Genomic DNA, 14,552 nt, shown 5'->3' with positions numbered 1-14,552 from the left:
ACCTGAAATGTGAGAGCGTAGCTGCTGATGGCTGACAACCAGCTTTAAAAACGGAATATGATCCTGCACAGGGGAGCTCAGCCATGTGACAAAAACAAAAAAGCATTTTGACCTGATTAGTGGGACCAACCCCAAACATTAAATGTATATCCAAACAAAGTTGCCAAATTATTAAGAAAATGTGAAACATTTTTAAATATCCCTTAGTGTTCAGAGGACACTTAATAATCAGATCAGCAACACATACAACTGTGGCAGATTTAATTTAATGGTAATGTTGGAGTATGAGGTGATATGTAATATTATGGCATTGTATTTACATGTTTTAGTAAATAAATACACCAGTAAATCAAATAGCAAAATCTGAAAAACATGGATCATAACTTAATGTTGCAATATTCTGGCATATCAAACTATCCTGAAGATGAGAAGTAGAAGATAATTCTAGACAATTGGACTAGATTCATGAAAACAGTTCACATAAAGAATAAAGAATTAAAACATTGTCATATCCACACACACACACACACACACACACACACACACACACACACACACACACACACACGCACACACACGCACACACACACACACACACACACACAAACAACAAAGATGAGTCTGTGGGGGAGCCAAATAGAGAAGAGCTAGTGACGATGCCGAGTAGCCATTTATCTTCGCCTCCAGTGACACTTATGGACTTCTCTGCTTTTGCTTTCTGGAAATCACGATGGACTGTAACCTCATCCTGGATATCACTTATAACGATATAAAATGAAGGAGTGAATTATTGGCTCCTACTAAATGTTTTTTCAGCTTCACACACACACACACACACACACACACACACACACACACACACACACACACACACACACACACACACACACACACACACACACACACACACACACACACACACACACACACACACACACACACACACACACCACACACACACACACACACACACACACACACACACACACACACACACACACACACACACACACACACACACCACTTCAGGGGACATTACATTGACTTACATGCATTTCCTGGAGACTTATCCTAACCTTAACCATAACCAACACATGCCTAACCCTAACCCTTAACCTTACCCTTACCCTAACCAAGTCTTCACCCTAAAATGAATGATTCCCCCTCATGGGGACCTCCATTTTGTCCCCATATGGGAGGCGAGTCCCCACACGTGATTGTGTAAACAGATGTAGGTCCCCACAAGTATAGTAATGCTAGGACACACACACACACACACACACACACACACACACACACACACACACACACACACACACACACACACACACACACACACACACACACACACACACACACACACAGACTCACAAACAACAAAGATGAGTCCGTGGGGGAGCCAAATAGAGAAGAGCTAGTGACGATGCCGAGTAGCCATTTATCTTCGCCTCCAGTGACACTTATGGACTTCTCTGCTTTTGCTTTCTGGAAATCACGATAGACTGTAACCTCATCCTGGATATCACTTATAACGATATAAAATGAAGGAGTGAATTATTGGCTCCTACTAAATGTTTTTTCAGCTTCACACACACACACACACACACACACACACACACACACACACACACACACACACACACACACACACACACACACACACACACACACACACACACACACACACACACACACACACACACACACACACACACACACACACACACACACACACACACACACACACACACAGTCCATCAGGAAGTGGTCGCTCTCTCGTCCCTCCTCCAGGCTCTGTACAGTTTGATGCTCAGGCTGGGGAGGTTGTACAGCTCCTCCAGATTGAAGCGTTGCCGAAAGCGGTCGACGAAGCGATTCTCTTTGTCCAGACGAAATCTCATGGCCCACAGGATCTGTGTGTTTTCCTGGCACAGGTAATCAAAGGTATCCATCAGCTCCTCCAGGTAAGGGTGGGAATACACCACGTCGGCTGCCAGGATGTAATCGAAACAATGTGTGGCACGTGGGAAACGCTGCTCCACCTCCTGACCCCAGAAGAGCTCTGTGACCTGGAAACAGAGCAGAAACAGGGTTGATTTATATGGTACTTAACAGGTTTATTAAATCCCTTTCTATACTGAAAAAGTGCACTCTTAGGCTGCTTTTCATATTATTCATTTCGGGTTAGCTACACAATTTCAAGGAATGATGAAGTAAATGTTATCGTTGGTCCATTAGCCAAACAGAAAAATCAACAAGTCACAAAAAAACACATATTTCTGATGGCTCTTTTGAGAACTAAACATTGGCTGGATATTCAAAATATATTGAATATGTCATAAACCGACAATATGATGTCTGAACAGGTAACCTACCAGAGGAATGTACTTGCATCGGCCCTTAGTGTTGCGCATGACATTGTACTGGAGGTTTCCCAAAACATCGGGCAGGTCCGTGGAAGTCACCTTAGCACCTGAACAGACAGAGCAGCTGAGCGTTGAAATAAATAAATACAAAAAGCAGAAGTGGTAAACATTTAAAAAAAAAAACTAAATCAATGGAGTGTTTTGTTTCCGTACCCAACAGGCTGGACACGATGGAGACGAGCCCGGTTCCTGCACCGAGTTCAATCACATTTTTATCCATCATGTTGTGTTCATCACGATTGGTCTCCAAGAAATGGCACAACACCATCGCCTGTTGTTGGGAACACATGTTCTTAGTTCACTGGCAGGGCTCAAAGTAAATGACAGCTACAGCAGCTGAATATTTGGGATACATTCGGGCGTACCGAGGGCCAGAGAACTGCTCCATAGAGGTCTGTGGACTCTTTGATACGGATCTCCAGATCAGAGAAGATGTATCCCTCCCAGGGTTCAGGGCCCAGGATGGAGGGGTGGAAACTCCGAGACATTATGGCTTTGGCTAGCTCTGCATCCACAGCAGCATCTGATCAGGCACCCACGGGAGAGAGGTAAGAAACATGTTTACACAGAGTTCACAACTTGTGACCCTGTGAGTGGAAGCAGAATCTAAAAACAGACATTTTGACGTCATAGAGATACACATGTGTAATAAATCACACTGGCATCATTTGTAATTAAATGGTGGTGAGTTATTAGTTCCACCTGTGCTTTTCCTGCTGCAAGAAGTCTACATGAAAGATTGAAGTGTTTGCAGTTTATTCCCATCTATTGAGCACCACTCTTCGTTGCCACCTCTGTTTCCCTGTCTGGTATGTAACATTTTTCAGATTTCTTGCCAGGTATTAAAGTGGTACTGATCCAACACCTCAACTTATTTGTTACTCAGTTTTTTGTTTGACTATTTCTCACCTGTGAAACTGCATTGGTACTTCTGATATAAGGAGTTCAATTGAATTCCTCGTGGATTAAAACCTTGTGACACCAAAGACCAACTGACCAAAAATCAGTCGATGATGGCTGAACTTTCTTTATGTGAATACAGTTAGGTACTGCAATAGTTTCGAGTAAAAGTGTTCAAAGTGAGGGCTGTGGATCACCCAGATGAACAGTGTCAGTGTATCAGGAAAGACATTTGAATTTTTTAATAGACATTTTTTAGGGGATAACACAAAGCCTCCTCCAGAGTGTGAGTGTAGTAGGTGTTTCACTTATCTTGTCCTCGACCTGCAACACTTAAAAGTGGCACTGAAATACTCCAGACTTAAATCGAGCAGATGAGTAATCGTGTTGTTTCACTCATATCACATTACAGATTTGATTCTCTGCTCTATAAATGAATCACATTAAGTCCTATAATGCTCTCTTATCCTGTTGTTTGATAATGCCAGTGTGTCAGACTCATGCTATGTGCGTCAGTGATAACAGTTACTCCGAGCGCACAACTTCAGTTATGTCATACTTTAGCCAAAAGGTCGGGGGAGCACAGAGGAACAATTCAAAGGTCGGAAATGCCCTGGAGCTGTTTATCGCCCACTATATAAATATAACTTTTGTGTTGTTACCAGCAGAGATGCAGATGGTTATATGTAATAGGCTACATATTTCAACACAATCACAGGTCTCACAAGCTCTAAAATTAGATTGATTTTCAGATGATTTAAATTTAACTTGGCATGCAAGTAAAAATAACTTGCCCTGAGATTATGAACTTGTTCCACAAAAAGTAAAACCTGTGCCAAACTGCCAGCAGTAACCAAATGCACTGACAAATGTTCAGATTTATGTTGTGTTACTCCAAAGTCTCACCTTCTTCTTTGGTCTTTGAGTCCTCCTTCCTGGCATTGGACTGTTGAGTGTCCATGCTTAAAGTAGTCCAAGCAGGAGGGAAGGAATGCCCCACACAGAAATTCTTTAACAGCAACTATTGTTTTTGTCTGTAGTCTTGGATTACGTCCTTAGGGTTTGGGTAAATATAGATCCAGATAAGTTACACAGAAATACAGTGTTTCCAAACTACTTGTCTCCACCCGGCATTTCTAGCCCTCTGTGGGCATGCTTAGACCTTCTCTGATGCAGCATGACTGACAGAGACAGCTGCTCTGTCCAGCTAATGGACTGGAGTAAGGGATAAAAGGGGTGGGGGTCATGTTTAAATAAAGACCACAAAAAAACCCAATTTAACAAAAAGTTCAAATATACTTGGTGCACTTATTGAAAAACTTAAGAGTGCCTGAAGGAAATGTAAGCGATGTCAAGACTTGCACCTGTCTCAATCATAAATTGGCACGACAAATGGCTGAATTCTGAGCCAAACTGACATCTACTGTGGAAATACTTCAACTACAGACACCTTTAACTCAAAGATTTAATGCCAGATATTCAAATTACAACAGTTAGCCTATTTTCAGTCACATCAACAGTTTACAAAATACATATTCTTAATACAGAGAAAGCTCAATTCATTACTGTTCATGATTCATTATTTACCTTTATAAATATCACATTTTTTAATGAATGACATATTCCCCATTGCCTTTTTGAAGTTTCCCCCTCACGATTTATTCCCCCTTCTCTTTCCTCTCGTGCTTCCTCTCCCCCTCGTGCTTTTTGCTCCACGGCCTCGTCGGCCGCCATCAAACACAGATCGGGCTGTAACCATAGCAACTTCACCGCCACCATCATCGCTGTCCTCCCCAGAGCTGCTGTTGCTGCTGGCTCTCTGAGGTAAAGTGTTAGTAGGCTGGGGGACGACCTTCACTGGCAGAGACTCCTGTCTGCTGCTCCTCACATCCTTCAGAGATGGAGGAGAAGGAGGAGATTCAACAACCTCCTCCGACCCCAGAAACCCTCCTCCGGACATGGACCTCCCCACTTCTCTCTCTCCTCCTCCTACTTTCTTCGGACTCTTGCTTGGTGCCTTCCCTTTCTTAGATTTTGATGGGGATGGGGATGGCAGGTCCTCCTCACTGTCCTCTCCCTCGTCTCCCCCCTCCCTCTCCTTCCTCTTCATGCAGGTGACAGCTCTGCGGAGCCGCTGGCTGCGGATCGCCTGCTTCTCCTGTTGCTCCAAGCGGAAGAACGAGTCGATCCGCAGCTGAGTCTAAACCAGAACAGTGATAAAGTGTTAATGATGTAGGAACGATTAAGATGTTTCTGCTTTGCATAAGTGTGCATTGTACTACTTCCTCATTTGCAACTGGATGTTGAAACAATTTTTCTATAACTTTTAGTTGAAGGCTATGAGTAGGATTTGTCGATGGTGGTTTTAAACACAACATTCAAAGCTGTCTCTCTCCTTCACGGCTCAACAAGGGTAACGGTGCTCCCCGAACTCGAACATGTTGATGTTTCTTAAATCTATTTTAGCAAAAGTACTCCTGGTTACCTGCTGGGTGTCCAGCTGCTTTATCACAGGCTGAAGAGTGTCCTCTGTCCTCCGACTGCTCCAGCCAAAACGATTCAGACAGAATGTAAAAGACTGGTTAGGGAAACTGCATAAATATAATAAATAAGGACACCCACACACACACACACACACACACACACACACACACACACACACACACACACACACACACACACACACACACACACACACACACACACACCACACACACACACACACACACACACACACACACACACACACACACACCACACACACGCGCACACACACACACACACACACACACACACACACCACACACACACACACAGACAGACACAGAGAGAAAGGATATTCTTTGATCATGTCGAGTTGTGGCCGCCCCCAGCTGAAGAAGCTGTCGGCCTGGTCCACAGCAGGCTGCAGGTAGGCCTGAGCCACCGCAGGGTTAGGAAACCCAGGATGGAGTTTCAAGGTTCTCAATTTCTTCTTCACCTTTGTGTCCCGAGGATCAGAAGACAGACGTTTGTTCTGCTGGGCCGCTGACCACCATTCCCTTCAGAAAACAAACAATAACCAGGTGATTCAATCTTTAAACCTACAACATTTTGTTCAAAAACTTGATATTGTTTTAATCATAACACATGTTTTCTGTCATACCATCAGTTAATGGAAATGTTTGAGCCACAGAGCTAATTAAGGAAATAATCAAGATAATATTGTATTTGAAAGATTTTGACCAGGATAGTTACTGTCTAACAAATTCCATATTTACACAGGTAAATATAAAACTACTGGAGCCTCAAACATGTCATAAAGAGATGAATAAATAAGCCTTGACAATACATGTATTTACAGTCACAGTAGATTGAGCTTGGAGGGATTAAGAGTAAAAGAAAAAGATGTCAGGATGATCAAGATGAAGAAATAAAAACAAAGATGAATAAGCAGACTGCACACGCATACCATAAAATACATCAAGATCAAAACCTCTTTAACTGACCTTAACTGTGTGAGTGGCTCCAAGCCCGGCCCTGTGAACTCGTTCAGTAGCTCCATGCCCGTCACATACCCGACCCCCGGCAGACCCTCTGTGTAGTCGCTGCCCAGCAGGTAGGCCAGGTTTATCAGTTTAGTCCTGTCCAGACCTGAGAGGGAGACAGAGAGGGAGACAGAAACCACATTATCATTTGCAACTTAAAATTAAAGAGTTCAAGTCATTGGAACAATGTAAACAGTGTCGAAATCTGTCCACAAATATATAAAAGGTTTTCTGAATGTATTTAGCATCAGTAATCAAATAAAAAAAGGGAATATTGCTCTCATATGATCTTATAGAATATACATTGAAACTAAGTCCGGCTTGTACTGTGAGCCGTAGGGTCGCCGGTTCAATTCCCCGAACAGACCTAAATAGGAGTGAGGACTAACCCGGGCGCTGTACACTGCTCCTACTACTAGGATGGGGTCAAATGTCACTGTGTGCGCTGTGTGAGAATTAAAGAAGGTTTCATCCTCCGATTCTATCCATCTATCTAAGACCAGTTTAACAGTTAACAAAAAAAAGAGGACAAAAGGAAATCTTTTCTTAAACTTGTTAAAACATTGAAGTGCAAACTATTAAAAACATGTGATTGAAAGCACTGACCCAGTTGATTCTGCAGGTCACTGTATTGGAAGTGTTCAACATATTTGTCCTGGTTGAAGAAGTTCCTGTAGACGTGTCTCCCTCCAAACAGCCACACGTCGGAGTCGTCTGTGATGGTCCCGTTAGTGTGGTCAGCGCGGTCCAGTGCCGCACACTGAGCCTCGGCCTCCATCGGAGCCACCAGGTACGGCACGCCAAACAGCCGCAGCAGCTCCTGGAACCAGAGAGGGAAGCATATTATTCACAAAAAGTATTTATCAAGACACAATGTCCAAAACTGTTGTTGGTCCATACTGAAACTTCTGACAACACTGAAACCTTTTGCCAGGATGTAAATGATCTTTTGCACTGCACTCTGACCTACAACCTTTTTATAATGTGTGAGTATCTGTAGTTATCTAAGAAGTACATTGGCTCTTAGCAGCATTATCCAAACAGCCAGTGAGTTTAATAAAGAACTGGCCATTTATGGTTTTAAATTACATGGGGATTTAAAAAAAGAGAATATGCTGACAGTGTGTGACATCTGAGAGTGTGAGTGAGTTGACAGACACACTAACACATACACTTGCATCAAAGATTGGGAAGTAATACTCTGCACAGATACATGTATCCCACTGTTGGCCTTACGACTTCTGTAGGCGTCTTCTCTCTATTGTCATATCTCAGGTGTGAGGGTGGAGTGCTTGTGTGGTTAAAATGTGTCTGTAAGTGCTGTCTTTGGTTCACCTGGCTCTCTAGCTGCATCTGCCCGGTGACTGTGTTGGCCATCCTCTCTTGTTGCTGTTTCAGCTCCCTCAGGCTGCTCTGCTCCACCTGCAGAGAGCTCTCCAGAGCCTGCAGATCTTCCTGCAGCACACACACACACACACACACACACACACACACACACACACACACACACACACACACACACACACACACACACACACACACACACACACACACACACACACACACACACACACACACACACACACACACACACACACACACACACACACGCACGCACGCACGCACGCACGCACGCACGCGTTATGTAGAGGGGGGATTAATTATGCATTAACTTTAAAATAGGTATTAACATTGAGGTCAAATTCTCGCAGGCAGGAATGCTTACCACATCAAAGTGTTCCCATTCATTGACCGCTAGAGTTGAGCTGGATTCTGTCTCTGTGCCCTCCTCTAACTCTTCCTCTTCACTCTGTCTTTTCTTCTCTTCTTCTTTCTCTATTTGTAAAGCAGCAGCTGGAACCTCTGTCAAACCTTTCTTGGACTCTTCTTCCTGCTTGGTCCCGGCCTTATTGACCTCATCCGGAGGTCCTTTGACTCCAGTAATCACAAGTGAATCATCTGTTTCCTCCTCTTCAAATTCTTCATCTGACACCTCGATGAAGCTTTCTGGGAAAACATGAAAAGAGCACTTTTTGTTAATATTTGCCCAATAACACAAAAATGTGGGATCTTAACCCTGACTGTTACTGCACCTTCTGAGTCGCTCTCCTCGCTGCGCTGCAACTTCACATCATCTCCATTCCTCTCCTCTAGAGCTTCAATCACCTTATTGCTCTCCTGCTTTAACAGCACAGCATGTCCCGCCTCCCTCTCTGCACTGAGAGCTTTCACACGCAGTGCAGCAGAGGGATTGTTCGATAATGTGATTTGACTGGAAGCAGCAGCACCCTCAGGCTTTGACATCAACCCGTGCTCTGATTCTCTTCCCTCCAGTTCTTCTTGTCCTCTACTGCCAATCTTCATATCCTCTGCTAACTTTCCTTTCTGCGTCTCCCCTTCCGAACTCAGCCCTGTTTTGTGACGTTGTTGCAGTGGTGCAAAGTGAACAGCCTTATTTCTTTCCCCATTTACAGCCTCGGTCTCATCTTCAGAACTACTATCAAGCCAAACGTCTTTCACATGTACACTTTGGCCTGTTGGGTTTCCCTTCAAATCTGATTCTCCTTTTGGCAAAGTGTCTGGTTCTTCCTCTGAGCTGCTGATGACCACGTGAGGCGCAGGAGGAGGAACGTTAAACTGCAGTTTGGTGGCCGTGCTGTTGATGAAAGTCCCGTGTCGAGCAAAGCCACCTTCCTCCTCAGCGAGAGCTTGTTGGATTGCGAGCAGGGTCCGAGGGGACACACCCCCTTCCTTCCTATCCTGGTCCACCTTGTCCTCGTCTGAGCTGTCATCCATTGCACCTTGGATCGCCTTGAGTGTACGAGGTGAGGGGGGGGATGTGTTTCCAAAAGAAGGTTTGGAGACAGAGGGTTTGGAGACAAAGGGTTTGGACACAGAGGGTTTGGAGTCTTCTGAGGTGTGACCCCACCCCTCTGGCCCCTCCTCTGCTGCAGGACGCCACAGGGGCTCCGGTCTGTCCACCGCTCGTCTCTTAGAGCCCGTCAGGACGCTGCCGGCCCAGGCTGCAGCTGCAGGGCGGCTCTCAGGGGCGGGTTCTATCTTTTTGGAGCCTGTGTGAGCAAAATGTAAGTGTTTTAAACAAGTCTGCATTTTATGGATCACAAGGACCGATCCAGGAAAACGTTCCTGCTCACTGCCATAACTCTATATAACAAATCACCTCTGGCTGGCAGATACCTCACTGCTCCATAGCTTCTCTTTGGATAACTGGACTCACTGTACATTTTACATGTATTTATAATGTAATATTTCATTCATGTAAATGTAAATAATATCCTGCTTTATATTGTGTCTAAAGCCCTTCAATAGTGTTTTATTGTCAGAGTTTATAGATTTTTTATCTTCACGGCCTACTGCATATTTTCTACTTTTTAATGCTGCTTTAATTCAATTTTGAGATGTTTAAATTCCAGTATTGTTCATTTCTACTCTTTAATTTCTACTTATGTCTTGTTGTTTTTTATGCTGCTGCAACGCAAACATTTCCTAAATTGGGATCAATAAAGTACCTCTTACCTCTTATGATAGTCTCTTTCAACAAAGAGAAAACCCACAATTGTTACAAAATGCACTTTACAACACCACTAAATTCGTTTTTTGCAGAGATTTAAATTATGTTTAAGATTAGTAATTAATAACCCTGAACAATTAGTCTGCTTAACTTTATCCTAAAGTGACAATAATACCAATGTGGGCAGTGACTGTTTGAGAAATGAACTGTTTTTGATGCGTTCAAGCAATCTGACAACTGATAGTTGATCAATTTTCTGTAAAATACTGAGAAACTGAGTAAACACACCCTCATAAATGTCCTCACCTTTAATAAGTATGTAGTGGGAATTGTCCTCTGAAACCAGGCGGCGTGACTCCACGCTGTGACTCTGCTGGTCCCCGTCCTGTTGGAAGAGCTGTGGAGCGCTGCCGGCGCTCAGCTGGCACATCTCGCTCTCCACGCCCCGCAGACGCTGGTTCAGATGGTTCCTCTGCAGCAGGCCGGCCAGCTGGTACTGTGAGAAGTCTAATGAGCGCTAAGAGAAAGTGAAGAGGAGTCAGCGTTATTGAACAGGCTATGGGAGAGTGTGTGTGTGTTAGTGAATACGAGTGAACAGTACCTCTGGGGGTTTCTGGTACATGGTCCGACGCCTTTTGGAAAACTCTTTCATTTCTTTGAGTATCTCATGTTTCATTTCAAGCGGCATGCTGGCAAACTCTTCTGAGTTGATGTCCACTGAGTTAGGGTTTTCATATAATTCTCCCTGAAACACAGTAAGCTGATGTCAATTATGATACTGGGCAATAATACAAAGAAAGGCTGAAGGATGAAGCCAACCAACACAAGAACATCTGAATAATGTGATGTTTTTATTTTCCTTGGCAAAACTACTTTTTTGCAACACAGCCACAACCACAAAGCATTGATAACATATCATTAAAACTAAAATACCATCCATATTCGCGAAACAGTAGTAGCATTTTTAAAGTATAAAAAGTGTTGTGGTGGTGGTGGTGATATGGACCGTGATACATTTATGCATGTCATACATTTACCTGATACATATGATATCCCTCATCTGTCTCATCTGTCTCCTCCAACTCTTTCTCCTCCTCCTCCTCCTCTGAACTGCAAGAACAAAAGACATTAACATTATTAAAGGTGGGGTAGGTAATTTTGGAGAAACCAGCTTGAGTGTGCTAGAATTTGAAAATACACAAAAAAAAATCTGCCACTTCCTTACAGAGCCCCTCCTCCAACACACACAAACACGCACATGACCAATGAGGGCACGAGATAAGTTTGTGCACAGATGGAAGGCTGACAGGCAGGTAGGCCATCCAGTTATTTTAACTGGGCCGGCTAAAATTATTGGTCGTGCTTTTTACAGTACCACGGCTTCCACAGATGACGTTTTTTTATGGATTTTTTGTCAAAGCACTTAAGATATTCATTGTTATCGGGATGTTAAGAGCATTCCATGGAATATAACAAAAAGTGTATCTCGAGCCGGTTTCTCAAACTTACCTACCCCACCTTTAAGAAATGTATCAGTTTTATATGGGAAATGACTGTACTATCCAAAGTGCGTCTCATGGCTCTCCTATCTAACACACATGAACAACTGCAAACAATGGATGAAAGACTGAGGAGTGTACTGTAGATATTCTGATTGGATTCTTCACAACTGTATCCAAAAGACCTAGTGAATAGTAACCTTCCGAGGCCTCTGACCTGCTTTTGTCTTTCTCCTCTGCAGCTGGCAGGGCTGGCAGAACGTACATGTCGTCCACTTCATCTCTCCTCACAGTGGAAAGGCTGGGTAGAGGATCCTTACTGTGAAAGAAAAAAAAGAAGGGTACTTTAAACAAAACCAGTTGAGGTTACAATGACTCTACAAAGAGACTGTGTTCCAACACATACTCCATACGTCTCACATTTCCAGACTTCCCTGCTGATATTTTTGACCACAATTTACCTGGTTACTATGGGAGGATGCAACGGATGCTGTGACAAGTCTACATTGCTTTGTGTCTTGCATATGGTTTACAAGTGTTGCCTGGGGGGGGGGGCTGTTTAGCTCTCTCTTCCTGTAAAGAGTCATTAGCCAACCAGGCTTTATATTGTGGAAAACATATTTGTGTTCCCACACCAGTCCAGACAAATACACAGACAGATTGACTGCCTGCTCCACATGCCATTAAAAACAGTCTGCTTGTATGATCAATGACATTTTAAAAACTCTGAAGTGTATATTTCTGAAAATAGAATAGGGGCAACAGTCTGGAAACATATATTTTATCTGTACCTTTTTCAATAATTATCCAGATGTGAAAACGACAGTAAAACTAGTTCAATACATTTCCATACTGGGTAGCAACCTTGAAGAGTAGACAATTTATCTTGTCGTTTTTTTTAATGAAGGATTTATTAAGACAGCAGCTAAGTAGAGAACGAGAGAAAACCATCCCTCCACTTGTACAACCACCTCTCCCTTACCTGGCGTCTCCAAGTGCAGCTTTGATAGCTTGTCTCTTCAGGAACGTCTTGAGGAGTTTATCATTCGTCTGTTTGGACTCTCGGGTCAGCTCCTCTTTCCTCTGCCTCCTCAAAGCCTGCAGGAAAGCCACAGCTATGTTAAATGACAAAATATGTTCGGGAATCTCATCCATTTGGGAGAATAATTTTAAATAATGAACAAAGCCTGCTTATGTGGTTCTTCAGAGAGCACTGTACGTACCAGAGTCTGTTTCTTCAGCAGCGGTGCGTCCCCATCAAACACAAAGACGGGCCTGATGCGGAAGAAGAGCAGCTTACAGACGCGGTGGAAGAGAGTGAGGAGGTGGGCGTTCTGCACACTGTTACCTTCACGGTCCCTCACCCCTTTCACTGCCTGGTTCAGCCATATACTGATGTCTATGAGGAAGTCTGATTAAGGTAAATGCTACATGATGCACTCGACCACAATCGTAGACAGCAATTCAAATAAGTAAGAACTCGGTTGGTCCAACTCGCTCTGAACTGTACCAGCAGAGCTTATATGCAAAACCTTGAATGCTGGACATTTGATAAAGTCAGGACGGTTACTCTCCATCTCTCGCTAATTGTCTAAAATGTTATGGTTTGTAACATCAATTTTCATAGTATAGTAATAGACATAATTTTAAATGCAACAAGAGGTCGTTTTTCAGCTGCTGTTAAATAAATGCAGGGCTAAGTACTGTTATGGTAAGAGGAAATAAATATGGAATGGTTTACCATCACACCTTACAAATGTTGTATAACACAAGTATACATTTTTACAAATGAGTAAAACATTTGTATCAATCCTTCGATAGGCTTTTTCAGTTGTGCAATTATTTTTAAGCTGTATCAAATGTTTTATTGATTATTTAAATATTGTTTTGTTTTTTTATTTGGATTTTTAATTACTTAAAAGTATAATGTGTGTATCTAATGTGGACCCTAGGAAGGGTAGTTCCAAACGGATCCACATGAACAAGATCATAATATACCAACAGCCTTCGTCAGACAGGAATATAAGGGAAAGTTATCAAAACAATGAGAGACAAATATAAATATATTTATGTCAGCCAGGACAGGATACCAACAGCAAGGATCTTTCCCTCCAGAGTCTCAGGGTTGACGGGCTTCCCTGTGCTCTCCAGCAGCTTCCACAGTCCATGCACTCCCATGATAACTGGAGTTCAAATACTGTGAATATCAAGAAACACACGGCATCAGTTTAACTGTGTCTGACTAATTTAAGCATATTCGTATCGACTCCAAAACCAATAAAAAAAGAGACGTGCACTACAGGGGCACTTTTCAACATTGTGTTGTAACACTATTTTTTGTCCGTGGAGCAATCATGGACTCCACATTAAGGTTCCGCGTTATACGTGTCGGTTTACAATCCGCTTTTACATTCAGGGCAGCATACATTTTCTGATCTGATATCAGTTTCACACAAAGTTGGTTCAATAAGACTTCCGATACAACAACATACAAACTGACTGCAGATCAGTCTTGCGTGATGGGTACGGGACGAACTACATGGGTATTCATTTCCTGAGTGTAACTTGTCAGGGTTTTTTGTCAAATTCTGCTGTTTCAATAACTTGTCCATGTTGAACATATTGTGAAAATGCAGGTTACAATAATAACTTGGGGTACTCATCTGTG

General features: G+C 43.0%; 2 protein-coding genes and 1 long non-coding RNA gene across 4 annotated transcripts; 1 reads left to right on the top strand and 2 right to left on the bottom strand.

The window, feature by feature from the left end:
- Positions 1-1,267: 1,267 nt before the first annotated feature.
- On the bottom strand, positions 1,268-4,479 carry mettl21e (methyltransferase like 21e). Its single transcript, XM_034219356.1, has 5 exons — positions 4,233-4,479; positions 2,792-2,949; positions 2,580-2,697; positions 2,376-2,473; positions 1,268-2,069 (listed from the first exon to the last, which is right to left on the bottom strand). The coding sequence occupies exons 1-5, from the start codon at positions 4,285-4,287 to the stop codon at positions 1,758-1,760; spliced, it is 741 nt and encodes a 246-aa protein (XP_034075247.1). The 5' UTR covers positions 4,288-4,479; the 3' UTR covers positions 1,268-1,757.
- On the top strand, positions 1,971-3,296 carry LOC117548221. The gene is made up of 2 exons (XR_004569304.1): positions 1,971-2,104; positions 2,587-3,296. It is a non-coding gene; the product is annotated as an uncharacterized LOC117548221 (long non-coding RNA).
- A 298-nt stretch (positions 4,480-4,777) lies between the features above and the next one.
- Positions 4,778-14,264, bottom strand: ercc5 (excision repair cross-complementation group 5). 2 transcript variants are annotated; one of them, XM_034219310.1, is made up of 15 exons: positions 13,975-14,264; positions 13,108-13,283; positions 12,867-12,982; positions 12,095-12,203; positions 11,423-11,485; positions 10,987-11,130; positions 10,692-10,902; positions 8,947-9,924; positions 8,580-8,860; positions 8,189-8,308; positions 7,460-7,673; positions 6,815-6,959; positions 6,167-6,367; positions 5,812-5,896; positions 4,778-5,526 (listed from the first exon to the last, which is right to left on the bottom strand). In XM_034219310.1, the coding sequence occupies exons 1-15, from the start codon at positions 14,060-14,062 to the stop codon at positions 4,978-4,980; spliced, it is 3,480 nt and encodes a 1,159-aa protein (XP_034075201.1). In that variant the 5' UTR covers positions 14,063-14,264; the 3' UTR covers positions 4,778-4,977. The 2 variants fall into 2 exon arrangements, with proteins under 2 accessions (XP_034075201.1, XP_034075192.1); XM_034219301.1 differs by having other exon boundaries at positions 11,423-11,495; positions 12,102-12,203.
- Positions 14,265-14,552: the final 288 nt, after the last annotated feature.

Source organism: Gymnodraco acuticeps, unplaced genomic scaffold (genome assembly GCF_902827175.1).
Source record: "Gymnodraco acuticeps unplaced genomic scaffold, fGymAcu1.1, whole genome shotgun sequence".
Classification (NCBI taxonomy): Eukaryota; Metazoa; Chordata; class Actinopteri; order Perciformes; family Bathydraconidae; genus Gymnodraco; species Gymnodraco acuticeps.
Note: the sequence above shows the minus strand (reverse complement) of the source record. Positions and strands in the feature narration are given on the sequence as shown.